An 18,894-nucleotide genomic window follows, 5' to 3' on the forward strand; every position below is an offset into this window, starting at 1 on the left:
TAGTGAAAAGTGAAAGAAAATAAAACGTAAGGAAGGAAAAAGAGCAAAAAATAGATGATTAAAGATTTTCGTTACCTTATAATGGTATTATCCCTTTACCATAAAATTTGAATTTCTATCTATGGCCACTGGTCACAATTATGTTGAAGAAAAAGCATTCACAAATTGTCGGTTGCAACAGGAGCTTACAGAATGTGGTTTGCGTGTATCTGTTTTTTTCCCCCTCTTTAACTGAAGATAACTTGTGTGTTTTCACACGGGTACGGTCAACGAACTGGGAGAAAAAAACACAAGAGTCATAAAAGTTTTGCATGCCCTCATACAAAGCTTAATAGAACAATATGATATTGATCGACAAAACTACTTTTCAATGGCCATGATTTTCATCTTATCTCCTCACATGCTCTTATACCAATTATATTCCCATTACTTTTTTTATTGTCATATTAATTATCCTATACTTAGTACTAGCATATTGTTTGTGTGGTTCTGGAAAGTGGAAACTATTACATTACTTTCATAAATCAATATATAGTGCAAATTATTGTGAAATGTGTTGGAAAAGTGACATGCCGAGGAGAGGAGACTATAGACTTTTTGAGGAATATGCAGTTATGCCATATGTAAAACACCAAAAAATTATGGGAAGAAACAAACAACTGACATTTTTTACCAGAGAAATATAAATGAATAACAGGGAAAGAAAAATTCCCAGTACCCTTTTTTTTATTTTTCTATCTTCTTTTGGATGGAATATATTCTCCATTATTATTAATGTAACTACAGTACTTTCTTTTGATTCCGGAGCACTGGCTTAGGTCAGTAGAAGATTCAAGATAGGATCATTATTCAATTGAGTATAACTGTAGTTCCAATTTGTACCCCCAATACAAAAAAGTATGTAGTATAGTTCCAATGTTTTGTTCTTTTCTTTACTTCAGTAATGGGCTTAGAAAGTTTTCAATCCTCGTTTGCCTCGGAACTAAAGGGAAAGAACAAAACTAAAAACTCAAACAAGAAAAGGAAGTGTAAAAAAAAATGGTAGTCTTATAAGTTTTTAATATTTATTTTTGTATTTGGTAGAATAATTAAATTATATGTGCAAATAAACTTATACCATATTATATAAATCTTACAATAAAGGAGGATTACGGAAAATATAAAACTTGATGCGTAAGATAATATGTAAAGCTACTTTGCAAACCCCCTCCCCCACCCAAAAGAAAATTATGAATACAAATATTATTTTTAGACACCCAAATGCTATTCAACATCTACTGTGAGAAAATATATATATAAATTATTGAAATAGTCATAAAATCTCACATCACTCAAAATTTAAAATCAATATTATTTATAAATATTCTCTTTCTTCTCAACTCACCAAAACACTTTTTATAAGAATAAAATTATAGTATTATCAAATATTTAAGTAGACAATATCTCATATATAATTTTAATTAATAGTGCTTTTGGATTTGAACTCAAAACATAAATAAAAAAGAGATATATGTGTTGGCGTGTTTAAAAAAATTGGGGTGTATAAAAATCTCTTATGAACATGTGTATTGTTGGCAACAATAATTATCTAATACATACTCTCTTAAAACTTTGTTACGATTAATACTGTCTTTACAGGCACTCTAACTTGTCCCCGACCACATAAGTGTCTAAACTTTTTGCCCAACTTTGTTTGAGTTGTTCTTTCTCCTATGAGCTAGCATAGAGCATTCTTTACGAGCACTGATTACAACAAAATTCATCAATCTGTCCCTAATTTCTGTCTCTGTTTCCACACAGAACGTGGGTCCAACTTTATCCGTCTCTTCTCTTATTTTTGTGCATTCCATGGGGCCCCTTAACTTCATTGTCCAACTTTTATTATGGTCTAAGAAATTAAACCCAAAAATACTTTTGCCTACCCTATTCATGCAGCACTCGCCACATTCATCAATGTACTCTTGTACATGTGTACACTGACACTAGGCGCGTTTCCATTTAAGATAAGTAACCTTATTTGTATATATCACTTTGAGAAAACCAGTAACCAAATTAGATAATCTTTTTCTTTTTTTCTTAAAGGCAACCATTTTTTTACACATAAATTACTTTATTTTGACTAGTTGAAAAACAATACTTCATGCCTTGTGCTTAAATTGTTTTTTTTTCTTTTAAGTTAGATGTAATAATAATAACTATCATGTTGACAAGTTGTTAGAAAACAATTACTTGTGATTAAGGATAATTTTTAAAAGTGATTAAAGGATAAATTAAGAATGTAAATATATAAACAAAATGAAATAATTACCATTATTTAGTTATATATATATATAATTCTTTCACAATTGAATTACGATAAAATGACTTAGGGAAGTTATGACATCACCTCGTTGAATACACCTATAGATTTTAGACCCTAAGTCATTGATGAGGGACATATATTTACATGTTGCTGTGAGACTTAGCACAACAGTTTCGGACTTTCAGTTCCATAGTCGGCCATTAATTTCCATGAAGGCCCACTGATTCACCTAACAAGACAACACTCACCCTATTTTGCTCCCTATGTATTATATATCCTTATAAATAAAATACATATAATGTTTCTCCTTTCTTTTTATTATTTGTTCAAGTCATTTTGGCCATACTCTTTTGGCTGGTTTCTATATACTATCACAAATTGTATGACTCAGAACACTGAAGAACACCTTTCCCTCCCCCGAGGACCCGTTCCAAGGTCTCATAAAGGAATTTTCCTAGTCTCTTATAATTTTTAATTGAGTAAAAAAGTACTACTATTGCTTCATGTTGTCTCATTTATTGCTACAAGCCACCAAAAGCCTAACACAAATATCACCTCCAACAGCCAAATCTTAAAGCACATGACATAGCATTTACTCCCCCCATGTTTCCGCACACACCGGCCTCGTTCGTTCTTCATTGTAATATTGGTAGTACCATTTCCTCTCTTTCACATATACTTCACAAACAAGCCACTCTTGGCACTACAGACACCCCATGATTAAATTCCTTTCATTTATTAAGAATGTGTGAAACTCAAACCATCTTATAGCATTTCCTCCCTTTTCTGTTTCAACATATCTCCCCCTTCAACGACTTAACCCTTTGTCTCTCTCTCATTCACTCTTTTTCTTTCCTTTCTGAGATTCTCTTGCCATAAAAGAAGGTGAATTCTTTAAACTCCCTTAATGGATAGAAGATACCTCAACTTGGTTCTAGTGTTAATACTTTGGTTGATATATTTTGTTGGCCATAGCTATGGTGCTAGACACTCTCATCAAGTTTTCAAAGTGCAGCCCAAGGGTGAGGCTTTTCCTCCAAGCTTCTTTGGTTTCTTGCCAAAAGCAATGCCAATACCTCCTTCAGGGCCTTCAAGGAAACACAACGGCATTGGTTTACAAAGCTCAAATGGGGAACCATAGAGGGATATGATTGAATATGTATCTCATATTCATTCCTTCCCCACCTTTGAATCTCTTGACAAAAAAAAATCTAAGGGTAATGTATATGATGCCTTAATTATTTGTATTTTGTCTTCACCTTTTTGGTTTTTTTGTTGTTGTTTTGCTTCCCTCTTTTCTGGTTATTATTTTTAAGATCATTTTCAAGGGACAAACCGTTTCAAAATGAGCTGTTAAAGGGTATATGTAGATTATTTATTATTATTATTAGCTTCTTCACATATGTGAAGGATATATGTATATCTGGACAAGCTTTAGCTAGCTTTCCTACAGCTTTGTGATGGAACCCCTGAGGGTTCAAAGAAAGGAATGTTTTGTGACTTGGCTTAAAGATAAAAGGTGTTGTACTTGAAAGCAAAGAGAAAAAAGGTGACAAACCTCTGAAAGTTGATGTGTATCTACTTGATGACAAACCTTGCAAAGTTGATGTGTATCTACTTCTTCTGCTTCTGTTTCTTTCAAGTAAGCTTTTGGTTTGGTAAATACATGCAAGCTGGCAAAGTATGCTAGATTAATATTTAGAAAAGTGGAACTTTCAATGAATGTTGTTGACATGTATGTTAGATTAAGATTTAGAAAAGAAGTTGCATTATTATTGATTCTTGTGGTGGCTATAAAAACCATGCTTGTGTTCTTCTAAACTTGGAAGTTCTTTCTCTGAAATCTGGAATTTCTATGCGTGCAAAAACTGATAAAGGGTAGTAACTGTAGCTAAGAGTGACCATACATTCTCATAAACTTTCGGGAAGTGACGTGAGAATCGTCCATTGTTGCGTTTTGATTTGATTTTAGTTATTAACTAATAAATGTTCGTACGAGGACTTGATTTCCTAGCCATTCATCAATCATCATTTTACGTGTGATTTGTGTCATTTTGCTCGTTTAGTTATTTAAGGATAATCTAAAACAAATCAAGGATAATTTAGAGTTTATTTTATTTATAATAATAACTTCTTTTTTTCAGTTTTTTCGAGTTGATGAATAGAAAATGGCGTTACAAAGAGTTTTTATGTTAAAAGTAATTTCGTAATCTTATGTACTACAAGCCACAAAGGTTTTAGGAGGATGAAAAATTCTACGATGATGAATTTAATGATGGAATTCTACACAACTAAATGTAATTATGTATAATTAAGTTCGTGTCTACAACAGTTGAAAAATCGTAATTGCAAATATTTATAGGACAAAACAAAATAGATGACACGTTCAAATTAATCACAAGAGTAAAGTGACTTGTGTTTTGTTCACATTTTCTCAAGTTAAAAGACAATTGAAAATTAAATTAGCATCTCAAAATGCTAATTGTTTTTGGGTGGGTAAGCTGTTTCTAATCATGTCAAATCATCTTTCGTGATTTCAGACCTAGCTTTGAAGCCATGTGAAACCCATTAATTATAATGGTCAATTTCAAAGAGCAAATGCAAAGGACGGCTAGTCAAATTTTGAACTTTTGTCGTAAAAAGAAACTGTGTCGACTTTTTTTGTTTTATCATAATTACATTAATTCTGGAATAATTAAGAGAACTATCATAAAAAATATTAGAAAATATAAAACGATTCATGTTTCAATTGTTTGAATGTATTTAAGTCAAAAGTGGTTAATCAATATTAAACTTTATAGACAGAGATAAATTTCCAGTGGGTTTGGTTAAACAAAGAAGGCTTTTCTTCTCAAATTTCAGCAAAGGTGGTAAGTAGTAACTTCCACTGAAAGGAGTGACTTGGCTATTTAATTTGGTGAACATGTAAAAACTAGTTTCATTGTCGGTGCCAATACAGGACTTTTAAGGTTCTTTATTTATATACGAAGTAAGATGACACTACCTTCCTTTTAAGATATTAATACAAGGATTTTATAACTAGTAACTTATTGATATATTTGATACATTATCTTAAAAAATTAATTAAAAGCTATAAGATAGTAGTTGGAAAAAGTAAAAAATTACCTTATCAAATTATTTTATCAATTTCTATTTATAAGACTTAAATTTAAAATAATATTTTTTTATAAGATTCAATCTATAATATTTTATATTAATTATTTTTAGACTAAAAATATTCTTTATTAAAAGAAGTATTTTTCATCCAAAAAAGAGAGAAGTATTAATGATAATAATAATTTTTAAAAAATTATAAATTTAAGACAAATTTATATCAATCAACTAAACTAGTCATTTTTTTTAATTTTGACGAACTAGGTAATTGAGTCTTATACATAAGAACAAAAAGAATATAAGTGTTTGATAAAATTAATTATTAAAATAATTAAAAATATAAAATATAAAAAAAAATTATGATTTATTTAAAAAGAATCATCTGAAGATTTAATAAATATATTAAAGAAAAAAATTAAAGAAAATATAAAAAATTAAAAGTTAATGTTTTAAAGAGTTATTTTAAGTAATATTTAAAAAAAACGCTAAAATTTATCAATAAAAACTTATTTATTGTATAATCAAATAAATTTTTCAACTCCCAGGTAAAATTAAAAATTAACTTAAATATTTGCCCTATATACCCTATACCTATCCTATATTATTTAATTGTCACTTTACGTACGTTTATATGTATAGCCTAGCCTAATTTTGAGAAGCTTTATTGAATTCCCTATCTATACCAGCGAGTTATTCGAATCAACCATACACCTAACCAAGACACCTAATAGTCTTCTTTCCCTATTTTTTTTCTTGATTTTTTCATTTCTTCATTAAATATTAGAGTATTACGTATATTTTTTAGGTCAAGATTTTTCCTGACTGCAATTGAACTAATCAGTTGACTTGATTCATCATAAAGGTGTCTCTTGTCTATTACAAAGTTCCTTTCTGAATCGTATGCCAAGAGATGACAAAGAATGCATGATCATATTAAATGAGAAAATGTGCAGCTTTGTAGAAAAGTTTTGTTGTGTTGCTTATGTCTATATGTCGTAGCTCTTTTTCACGTATATTCTAAGTGCATTGCCAACCAATCAGGACCATTTCTACCTCAATCTATCTCATTTTATTCTCTATCAATTATCAATTAAATGTTCAAGGTGCACTTAACTTGACTGGTTCTACTATTATGTGTAAACTTGATGAAGCCATTGTTGCTTAATTAAATGGTTGTATAAAGTGCTAGTTCAAGCCCACTTGAAAATAAAAACTAAAGAAAGGCTCGATTGTAACGTTTCTTGTATGATGTAGGTAGTAAGCCAATGTTCCAAGCAGAAGAGACACAGTATAGTTCTCTGAAGATTTCATATCGCCATGAACGATGCATTAAGAAATTATATCTGCTATAAAGTTGTTATCGAAGAGGATTTCACACCTCATTAATATATCTTTCTAGCATTAATCCTTTTTATTTGGTGACTTGCATTAATGCTTTTTATAAAGAGTACACAACTAGTTTGTATTCGAATCCGAAAGAAAATGGAAACACTTGATCTAGAAAACAACTAAATCAACGGGGTGTACGTCAGTACGTGTGTGTGTTTTTTATTATAAAAAAAACAAAAAAAAAACTGTGTAATAGTCACAATTTCAGATTTCACATGTGATACAATAGGGGAAGTAATACTTTTTCAAAGTCAAAACAAACCTATGAACCAATCTTACATGTTGCAGGCGTTGGATTTGAAAGGTAGCGAGCCTTTAATTAATTGGTAGAGACTGGCTACTTGATATTAAGTGTTAAAGTTGACGGAATGATAGTATTTAATGAATTTAATTAGAACATGTTGACGGTATAAATTTTTTTTACATTAAATTATACCTTAAAAGGGGAGCATACCCTCTACTGAGAAAAAAAAAAATGATCATTTGCAGTGTTATAATCTCACCATTGATTCTTCCAAGCTTTCATTTTATAATGAAAAATACTGTATTAATAAAATTAAATGATGCATGAAAATTAAACCTATATTTAATGAATTTTATAATTATTAAAATATATTTAAATTAATGTTTTTTTAGAAATACATCGAGTTTACGAAATTCATAGGATTTTAAAATTTATAATATATTTTAAAAAATAAGTAAATTTTAACATAGTTAGCTCTGGGCATCTAGAATGTTTCGAAGTGATGACATAGTTAATTCAACTAAACTTTTGGCATGTACTTATAAAATTGATTGTATACCCTAACAAAGCAGCTTCCATTACCATCGGAAACCTTTTTTTGATGAACTGATGATAGCTACAAGTGCTTGCATAACTGGGAAACCTTTTTTTTGTTCAACCAATTGTGCAACATCGAGTACAAACTGTACTCCCTGTAGTAATAATTAAATAATAATTTACAACAAATATCACCACGCATACATTTTATTCCCGAGGTATACATATTGAGGTAAGAAAAAAGGTGCAACGGGGTAGGAAAAAACCAAGAAAATAGGAAGGTTATCTCAACGGATGATTTTATGTACACTACAATACAACAGATATGTAAAGGGCACCTGCCCAAATAAAATGGAAGACATTTAACTTAAGAAGAAGAAAAAAAGGGTGAGGGAACAAAAAGATTGGAGAGAGAAAAAGGATAGACAATAAAACTCAAAAAGGGTGCCTGGTTCCTTCATATTGATTTTGTTGATTTCCTACAAAGCTCACTGCAACAAAAAGTGTGTTAATGGAGAACTTCCCTCCATCTACTTCCCTAAGATTATAAAACAGGTGAACCAGCACCCTCTGTCCTACGTGCCGCTTGGCCGGAAGACTTGTCCGTGCTTCGAACATTGTACCTTTCGTATACCCTATCGCGGTTCTCCGACCACCAAGTCTCTGCTTGGTGCTCTCCAAATCTTCGCCGGCTGCACACACCCACCACCAAACATATTACACATGCAAGATAATTTAATTTAAGCTTCTTAGTTCAAAGTGGCAATAATAATGTATTGAGTTTAAGGAGCCAGAAATCAGCCCAACCAATATTATTGACCTAGTGAAAGATATCCACATGCACTCATGCAGAGTTGGCATGACAAATAGAATTATTTAAGAACAAGCACCACACTAAAAATTATCACTGCTATACTAATGGAGGCTATCTACAGTTGGCATTCATATATAATGGTAGAAACATATAATCATAACCGGGAAAAAAAGGAAAATTCCTTTTATTACCTGAATCGCACTCGCTTCAGATCTCTTGTTCCATCACCCAAGGCGACCAGTGTAATGTAGACACCAGGTTCATATTGTTCAATCCATTCTGCCTCAACTTGATTACTATTAGCAGGCACTATGGTGTTTCTTGATCTCAAACCACTCTCATCATCTTGGAAATCTCCAGAATCCCTACCATCAACCATATCTGACACAGTACTGCTGCTTGGCTGAATCATGCTGCTGCCATTTGGCAATTTAACATTCGGGTAATCATCTGTCCCATTAGAGGTTACAGATCCCCGGTTTTGCAGGTAAAGATTAGCTCCATAGCTTCCAGGCAAAGTGCCCTCGGTTCTATTCAATAGGGATGATTCAAGTCCTATGGAAGCCAAACTAGAGCCACTGATGGACTCTGCCCTGGTGTGACGTTCACCGTTTAATTCTGGATAGTGGATGCCATTTGGCTCCAGACCATTTGGCAGGTAAGCTGGTCTGATGTTTTCAGCATCATAAGCACCGGGAGGAAGCCTCTCAGCCAGATCTTTGAGCTGAAACAATGTGGAAGGCCAATAAGCATTAGCATAGAACAGTAATACTATAAGGAAGAAGGAACGGAAATGTAGGGACTTTAAAGAAGACAAGGGTAAACAGTATTCAGTTGACTCAGACCCGAGGGAGTATGCTACTCCCTAGTCGCTCCTCCCACCAAATGAAATAGTGTAATGTATAATATAATAAAGAAACCAAAAATCAAAAACTGAAACAATTAGTAGAAAGAGAAGGGAGAAAAAGACACTCCTCAATTCTAGAATCTAGATATCTTGTTACAACTTACAACTTGAATTTACGTAGCAGATTCCATTATGATGGATGGTTTAATCTAGGTATTCATTTTATTCAATGAAAATAAGAAAGAAAGAAAAAACACTATTCCATAAAGCTACAGCCTACAAACATAAATCAACAAAGGCACATGAAAATAAACTTTCAAAAATCATCAGACTCCGAGTAAATTCACCAAACATTCAACCTGTGCTGTAAGTGACTTTATAACTTCCTTTGCAGCCTTAGATTTGGCAGATTCCTCGGCAGCCAGTGCCATAGCTTCCTGAGTCTTTTTTGTTGACCTTTGAAGCTCCAATTCTTGCAGTTCACATCTCTGTCTCAGGGTCTCAACCTAACAAGTAAAGACATATATAAGCATCATAAAGACATCAAATTATAATGCCTGAGTTTTACATAGTTTATTTGCCAGACTCAAACCTCTAGCAGGGAAGAAATTTAAAAAGGAGGAAAGCTATGCTATCAATGCAGCTAACTTCAGCTACTTGATTGACATAGTTTATTTGCCAGACTCAAACCTCTAGAAGGAAAGAAATTTTAAAAGGAGGAAAGCTATGCTATCAATGCAGCTAACTTCAGCTAATTGATTGACATAGTTTATTTGCCAGACTCAAACCTCTAGCAGGGAAGAAATTTAAAAAGGAGGAAAGATATGCTATCAATGCAGCTAACTTCTGCTACTTCATTGACATGTGAGAAATGGGGGAAGAATAATATACCTGACCGCGTAACTTCAACACTTCCTGATTCAAAAGTTCGTTTGTTTTCTTCAAACTATCAGTAATACTTTTAGAGAAGGAAAGTCCCGATGTTGTTGGAATAGGTGTAGCTGAACGAGGCGGGCTTGGTCTTCTAGAGAAAGGGGATACAGACCTGGAACTCACTCCAGATGGTGTCAGAACAGGTCTTGGAGCTGTTCGCTTCAAATCAATAGCAGTAGACAAGACAACATCTTTGAGCTGTAGCAAAGATTGTGGTTGTGAGGTGCGAACCAGAGAGAATGTATCAGCCTTCTTCCCCTGTTTGGCTGCTGCCTTACTATCAAGCTGCTTTATCAAATCCATATTAGAAGGGACTGCTGTCTTGGTCAATCTTAGCTCAGACTTCTCTAATCTGTCCTTGTTTTCACCTGACAAACGAGGCATAGCATTCCTCCGATTATTATTGCCCGATTCTGCAACCTTGATTAATTTTACGAAACAAGAATCACAAACACGATAGGGCTTCCCAGGATTAGGAGCAAGGGAAGCTCTTAATGCTTTCCTAGAACTACATGAATGACAGTGCACGAGTCCACAATTATAACAGTTGTGTCTCTTTCTAGTGAACCCAAATGCCTGTCTACAAGCAGAGCACTGAGACTGCTCAGCACCGGATACCCACTTATGAAGGCATATGGCGGCAGAGTAGTTCGAACCACATGCGATATATTTCACATGTCTATCTTTCAAGGCTTCAACTAAAGTCGGTGTTTTTCGATCTTCAACATCTCCATGACCCAATCTCCCATTTGCACCCTTCCCCCAAGTGTAAACTTCATTTTTGGAAGTTAAAACAGCAACATGATAAGCCCCACATGCAATTTCTTCAACGGATTCTCCTGCAAGCTTGTCTTTAACCAAACATGGCACCTTTCCATCGGACTGGGGATTCCCAAGCTGACCATAAACAGAGCTTCCCATTGTAAAAACTTCTCCGGATGTTGTCAGGCCTACTGTCAAACTGTGCCCGCAAGCAATTCTATGAAAATTGGAATCAATAAGTAAAGATACACAAGTTGGTTCAAGCCGGGCATCCTTGTCTCCGTGTCCAAGGCGATTTTTATCTCCATCGCCCCATGTAAACAATTTATCTGATGATACACTAGCACTTGATTGTGTCACAATAACCTCTACAACAGCTGCAGTATGCCAAACTCCACAAGCAACAGCTATTGTCCTCAACCCAGATAAGGATTCTACTTCTCTAGGATATGAAACATTTTCCCTATCTCCATGGCCTAGGACACCAAATGTTCCATCACCAAATGTGAAGAGCTGCCCAGTTGAAGTTATCAAGGCTGTGTGCCACGGACCACAAGTGACTAAAGCAACTTGAAGCCCCTCTAGTGGACCTGCAATTCTCTTCGGTATCCAATGACTAACATCAGTGCCATGACCAAGAAGCCCGGCATTATGAGTACCATCACCCCATGTATATAGTTCCCCAGCCATTGTAACAGCACAGGTATGGAACTCCCCACAGGCAACAAAATCAACAGTTGTGGAAGCCATTGCTTCAACTAGACGAGGTTGAATCACATTCTTCCCAACACCATGGCCAAGGCGTCCTCCAGACTCTTCACCCCATGTAAAAAGTTCACCTTGCCTTGTGACAAGAGCAGCATGTTTAACACCACATGCTATTTGAAGCACATCTAAAACCACATTGGACTCCAGTGGCCTGGGGAGGAGAATATCTGTCCTTGGGCTAAAATAACTAGCACTTTTCTCAGCACCAACTTTCACAACATTCTCACAGATAACCTCCCCCCATATGTATACATCCCCAAGAGCATCATAATCATCGGGTGCAGACCCATGACTGGATGTGCTGGGGGCACTTGAGACACTAACACGAAAAACATCTGAACTAGATCCTTTCACTTGCATATTTGATGGGTTTGATGGTGCATGTGACCTTTCAATATTTAAGGTACTCTCAAAGTAAAAGGATTGTGGAGAAGTATTTGCCAGACTAACAGAAACGTCAGGAGAACTGATGTCACGTGAAACACTAGCTGAACTTTCACTAGGACTATTTGATGTCAAGTCTCTACTGTCCTGAAAGTGATTGAGCCAGAAAGCATTACATGCAATTGTCCATGTATTTTATCATTGAAACTATTATGCAGCGTAATAGCAAAGCATGAGGAGAAATAGAGAAATATTGGAAAACTTATTATATTTCAGTCCATAATTTCCAAATCCAAATAAATAACATCACCATAGTAAAATTAAAGTTGGCAAATACCACAATCAACTAATCCTAAATTGTGTCCAAAGAGCATGAGTGAGTGGCACTTTGTTTTAAAAAACTGCAGAATAAATACTTCCAGGATAAGGGCTAATCCATAAAATAAAGATTAGCTTTCCTCCTCAGAGGAAAGAATTATTACTCTTCTTATGAAGCAAAAAACCAATGAGTTCTCCCTATCACGATTCATCCAAAACATTTATTTTAATGAAAATGATAAAAAAAACACCCCTACCGGCTCAAGAGTAAGATCTATCATCTTTCTCAGTCTCTAATCTCTATACATCATGATACAAGAAGCATAGCACAAGTAAAATGATAACTACAAAGACAAAAAGTAGGTGTTTTTACATCAAGATATAGGCCTCCATCACTCCATCCATCAATTTTGGAACGCCCACCTTGACCGGAAGATATCAGTGCCTTGAGACCAGCAATCCACACTTCTGCCTCAACTTTATCCTTGCAAATCTGAAACATAACACAAATCATTATATAATAATGAAAACTGCAGAAAATAGAAACAAAATAATGATGTAGTAGTTATACAGGGAATTTCAGAATTCATCACCAACCAAATCAAGGGATCGCTTCCCGTTGTTATAAATAAGTGAAAAAGATAGATAGTCCTTCTCAGGACACAGATATCGTTGGAAAACAGCCTGACAGAAGACAAGGCAAATTAATCATATAGAAGAGAAGGAACAGTTTATATATCAGTTTTTATTTCTAGAATCATTTAGCTAATCACAAGGAATGCTAAGGCATTAGAATGATATAAAACAGTAGAGTAGAAATCTCACAGTTCTTTGTCCAGGAATAATTCTTGAGACAGAAGATAGCTTCAGATTTCTTTCTCCACTACTGGATATCCAGATTAAAGACAATTCATCCTGTGGTTTTCAAATATTCTAATGAGTACAATTAGAAATAACTCAATCTAACAAGTGTCAAAGTCCAAGGCTATGATATACATGACTGTTAAGTGTATAGTCTATAACCAAGGAAGCAACAGAAAATAAGCATTCCTATTAACAATCATGAATAAGACTGTAAAAGCATAGATCAAACTAAGAAACATAAGTACCCAACATTAAAGCGACAAAATGACTATTGATTAGCATCAAACAAAAAGATTTGAAGCTTTACTCATGTGCAGTTAACACTGATTACCTCAACCAATTATACCAAACCCAGAATGTGGCATCAAAAAACAAAAAGCTGCCTTGTACCCCGTAAGCTCTTGAACCCAATACTTAAGAAACCAAAAAGTATGTGCTAAATTACCAATTTGTGGAATAGTAATTAGTAATAATAAACAATGACTCGCATGCAACCTTCCCCTGAGAAGCAGTGATGACTGAAGAACCAAAGAAATCCACATACTAACCCAGGATTCAGGAAAGTATTGATTTTAGCTAAGAAGCGAATCCTTTCCTTTTATATGGCATACTAGTAAAACTAAAATGCATCAAGTTGAATCCACTCTATTATGATGCAGCAAACAAGGCTAGTACCCAAAAAATACATTAGTTAGTAGGAAATTACAACTTAATAGTCACTCCCAGATGACATAATTTAGGACATGGAAACACAAAGCACCACAGTCTGACAAACTTTAATCCTGTAGAAGAATGCATAGTTCCTTGTAAAGGCCAACTAACACAGATCTAGCTTCAATTGCATTCAATATCATTAGTACAACAATAGCTTAACCATTATGTGGGGAAAACTACATGCATCAATGGACGTTATCGCGAACAAAAATTTCAAATAGTAAAGTTCTACTAAGCAAGACACATAAAATAGCTCAACCATGTAATAACAGGTGATATAAGTATTAACAGTACAAATTAACAGTCTGTTGATACAATATTTTTCATAAAACATCAGCTACGATGCCAAAGCACATATGTTTCATAGAGTAATTTGAATTGAGCAAATATACAGTTGAGCAGAGTCCAACAAGAAAGTTAATGAAGGAAGAAATATAGAAAATCCACCAACACTTTCCTGAAAAGGATTTCATTTAACTTACATTGGAAAGTCTAAACGGACAAAACTTAGGTTTTCCCTTACGACCATATTTAAGTAGTTGAGCACCCTTTTTCAAAGCAATCAATGCCTGCAGAATGAAAAAGTAACATGGTAAACCCCAAGAAAGATTATACAGACAAACAATTATTTACATGAGATGATAACTGAAGGAGTGGAGAAATAAGAAATGGCAGCGATCTAAGCCATCATGTAGTACAATATATAGCAAAATTTTCATACAAAATCCAGAAATGTTTTACAACATTCAGTTTCTTAGAGAAGCATCTCTCGCTTCCCTATTAATATTTTGACCCAGATTGATGGTTTAAAAATATTGTACAGGCCACACAGATGATTTCGGGAACACAATCATTATTGTCCAAGCAATCAACATTAATCACATGCTAAATTTCACTAGACAAACGCCAATTTAGCCATCTTCCATCTGGTTACTTCAGCCAATATTGCAACATAGATGCAATTTGATATTCTGTACCAAACAATCCAAGATATTTTCACAAGGTGCTGAATAGAAATCTTACCATTGAAAATTCTATCCTATTAGCACTTACCTCCTAGTAGTGCTAGCAATTTAAACTAAGTCAGCCACAATACCTCGCGTCCCATCAGTCCATTCCATTCAAACACAGACAAGCCTGCCCTATTTCCCCCCCTCAAAACACCCCATTCCAAGGCAGTTGATAAAGCAACAACTCACTAATCAACCAAACAAACCCCATTTAACCTCTTCAAAAGGATCACAAACCCCAATTCACAACAAGAAGATGAAATTACTAATTAAAATCTCATCCTAATTCATCACCCCCATAACAAAATAGCCTCCATACATAAATTCACTCACCATGTCTTCACTCATATACCCTCACATCCCTCAAATTTCCCAATAACTTTCCAACAAAGAAAAACGCACACACACACATAATCACTCTATCACGCACTCACAAGCACCTGATCACAATCATAACATTCCAAAAAGGAGAAAAATAAACCTTCAACAACAAAAAAAAAAGTTCCAAAATTCAACCAAAAAATTTAAAGCGAGCATCAAAATTGAAGTCAAAAAACAAAACTTTGAGATTAAACAAGTAACTGACTTGGTCGATGTCACGGTCGGCATTCCTGTAGCTAACAAGATCTGCCATTCCATGTGAGAGATTCACCAAAACGCCACCACCCTCTGCGATCGCTGCACACAGTTCCGTACATCATAAACCTCAACCTCAACGTGTTTTTTTCTCTCTCAGAAAACACAAAACCCACTTCTTATTCCCACTCAAAATGCCAAAAAAAAATACTTTCGGATCTGTTCCTCTTCACAGAACCCGAAACCCCACTAGCCCCATTCGCAATTCCAAGTCAAAGACGTAAGCTTTTCAACTCATGCAGCGACTTGGACCGGGCGAGGAAACAAAAAAAAACGGTTCGATAGAGACCCGGTTCGGTTGGAGAGTGAGAAGAGGGTGTTTCTCGGCGCCGGAGGAGAATTTCCGGCGAAGAATGTGGGTTCCGGCGACGACGCCGAAGCGGGGGATGGAGGGGGACAGAGGAGAGAGAAAGAGTTTAGAGAGAGAGAGTACCGGAGCCTGTAAAAGTACAACTAGTCAAAAGAAGAAAGAATGAAGAAGAAAAAAAAAGAAAACTTGAAATTGAAAATAAAAAGTTTTATTATGTGGGAATATTAAATTAAATAATGAGGAAAATCAGAAACTCTCCTGAAAAGAAATGAGAGGACATTTCCAAAGCATGACTCCTATTTTTTTTTAAAAAAATGATTAAAAACTGTTACTGTATTGTTAATTAATTAATTATAAAAGTTTAATTATTTATTTTATTCTTTGTTTTTTATGTTTGGGAAAGAGGCACGTAGATGAGATCATGAGAAGGATGGTTTGGTAATTTGATAGGGAACAAGGCGGGTTATTAAACATTAATGTTCGGTTAAGGTTGTAATGAATAAGAGAATGGCAAAAAGGTCCTTCAGTTGTGTTTCGGTTTTTCTCTAAAAGAGGAAACTATTAGTACTACTTTTCATACAAAAATGCACTGTATAATTAGATGAAATTTATGAAATTTTTACTGGATACGATGTTGGATCTAACTTTTAGTACTTGTATTTTCAAACTAAAAAGACTATCATGAAGTTCAATTAGTTAGATGTGTTAGAAATTTTGTCTTAAAAGTATGCTAGTAACATTTTTTATTATTTATTCATTTTGAGCTATCTTTTATTTTTGCTATAAAAAACATTTTTTATTTATTCATCTTGAGCTATCTTTTATATATTTTTTTAAGATGTTTGTATTGTTTTGTTTTTAAATTAATAATTTTATTAATGATTAGGATATAAGTAATATAACGTCACATCAATCAAAAAATAATATCATATGAAAAAAAGAGATATAAATTAATTTTTTATCGATAAATATTAATTATTAATAATTAATTTTTTGTTGGTGAAGAATCACAACTTTTTATTTTTTCTCTTCTTTTATCACCCAATTAACTTTATATCTCCAACGAAATTTATTCATGTCTAATGTATAATATGAATTAGACATATATAGAGATGAAAACATGAGATATCAATAATCCATTACTCTAATAAAAAAAAATCCATTTCAAAAAAAATTATTCATGTCAAATTCTTTTACATTCTATTTAACTGAAGGGAATCAAAAATGAAATAAAATTATTTATTTGATTTAGAAGTTTTGTAGGAAAAACAGGATAAATACTTTTTTTTTACCTTCAACTTTCGTCTCTTTTTCAAAATTAGTGACTTTAGTTTTCCTCCCTTTTTACTAACTAATATTTCTCCTCTTTTTTATTTTTTTAAAATCAAACAGTATTATTTTTAGAAGAAGAAAAAAAAACATAAAAATGAAAGAGAAAAAAAAAAAGAAAGAAAAAGACGCTACGGTTTTTGCGGGAGTTTGCAATGTGAGGGGAAATTGAAGGATGTAACCGAGGAGAATGTAATATAGTGTTTGAGTGAAACCAATTGCAGATTCTAAGGCAAGTGTAGGTTATGAATAAGATTTGCCCATTTAATAACCAAAGCAAAGTCATTCCATGTAGTCCTTAGCATCTTCAACAACAATAAAGTGTGTGTTTGGACACACGTTTAAAATCACGTCCAAATATATAGATTTACGCAAAAGCAATCAACTATATAGCTTTGGTGGAACTTGCATTAAATTTACATGAATGCATAGTTTATTTTTGTTTGTACATAAACTAAAACTCTTATTTCATCAAATGAAATTGGCTACAATACCATACGCCATACCACGTCATTCAGCTTGATTAAAGATCAAAATTTTAATCATGTTATTTTACGATGAGATTCATCTTCAGACTTCAATCTAAGCTTTGCAAATTAATTTGCAAGACACTTCACTCATTAACAATTAGAACATTTTGTATTCGATAACAAAAAATTTAGAACATTCTGTTGCTTAGTTTGGAGTGAACTCAGTAATTATCTCAATAACTTCTGTGGCTTTGGTGATGAAAATTTATCCATCTCTTCTATATTATGTCACCTTATAAAGAATATTTTGTTTAGATCAACTTATAAAGAACTTACTCTAAGAAACACATACCAAACCAATCCCGACATTTTTCTTTTATTTTTTTTCAAAGCAACCCTTTAGCTTGCTTCAATTGCTTTACCAACTTTTTCCTTTTTTTTTCAAACAAAAATATGAGTACTAATTTAACATTTCTTATTCTTGATGTATTGTTTAAAAATGAGATTTATTTTAAAAGTAATGTGCTTAAAAGATAATTAAATTAATTAAAATACTCTAAAAAAGATAATTAAATTAATTTAAAAATAAATACATGATGTAACACTAATGAATATGATTTATAAGAGAATTGAAATATTAATAAAAACATACTATTTGATACTTCTTTTTGTTATTAAATAAAATCTCGATTATACTAATCACATTAACTAACTTGGAACCATTTTTCTATATGAGAGTATCATAAAATTTAACTAAATAATAAATACGGTAATGAATATTAATGACAGCACTCAAAATAAAATGTCCATTTAAGGATAGACGACATGTTCGATCATATTAAATATAAGATGGTAACGGTTTGTAAGTATTTACAACCTTTTAAAAAATTATTATTCTTTCAAAAAAAATTGATTATTATACTTGTGATTTTAAAAGAGAAATAATATTTATAACTTTGATATGGACATAAAACTAAAACATTTTTTTCTTTTCTTAAACAAATAAATGATGTATAGTCACCCATATCCTCCGTTGATAACCTTGAGGAGGGAAATGGGTACCACATAACTATTATTATTGATTATATATATAGTATATATTATGAAAAATATTAATTCTAAATTATATAAATTTTTAAACTTCATCTA

At 33.1% G+C, this 18,894-nt stretch overlaps 1 protein-coding gene across 1 annotated transcript; it reads right to left on the reverse strand.

Annotated features, from left to right (window-relative positions):
- Positions 1–7,680: 7,680 nt before the first annotated feature.
- LOC114371081 (PH, RCC1 and FYVE domains-containing protein 1-like) lies at positions 7,681–16,105 on the reverse strand. Its single transcript, XM_028328480.1, has 9 exons — positions 15,587–16,105; positions 14,473–14,559; positions 13,238–13,327; positions 13,010–13,096; positions 12,786–12,905; positions 10,139–12,241; positions 9,607–9,753; positions 8,592–9,124; positions 7,681–8,278 (listed from the first exon to the last, which is right to left on the reverse strand). The coding sequence occupies exons 1-9, from the start codon at positions 15,632–15,634 to the stop codon at positions 8,131–8,133; spliced, it is 3,363 nt and encodes a 1,120-aa protein (XP_028184281.1). The 5' UTR covers positions 15,635–16,105; the 3' UTR covers positions 7,681–8,130.
- Positions 16,106–18,894: the final 2,789 nt, after the last annotated feature.

This window comes from Glycine soja, chromosome 10, assembly GCF_004193775.1.
Source record: "Glycine soja cultivar W05 chromosome 10, ASM419377v2, whole genome shotgun sequence".
Taxonomy (NCBI): domain Eukaryota; kingdom Viridiplantae; phylum Streptophyta; class Magnoliopsida; order Fabales; family Fabaceae; genus Glycine; species Glycine soja.

Excerpts from the sequence above, each read along its gene's own strand:
- LOC114371081 (XM_028328480.1), bottom strand. The coding sequence starts at position 15,634 with ATGGCAGATCTTGTTAGCTACAGGAATGCCGACCGTGACATCGACCAA. Across the intron at positions 9,754-10,138 it reads TGTTGAAGTTACGCGGTCAG|GTTGAGACCCTGAGACAGAG; the intron begins GTATATTATTCT and ends TTTACTTGTTAG. Across the intron at positions 8,279-8,591 it reads CTGAAGCGAGTGCGATTCAG|CCGGCGAAGATTTGGAGAGC; the intron begins GTAATAAAAGGA and ends GGGTGTGTGCAG.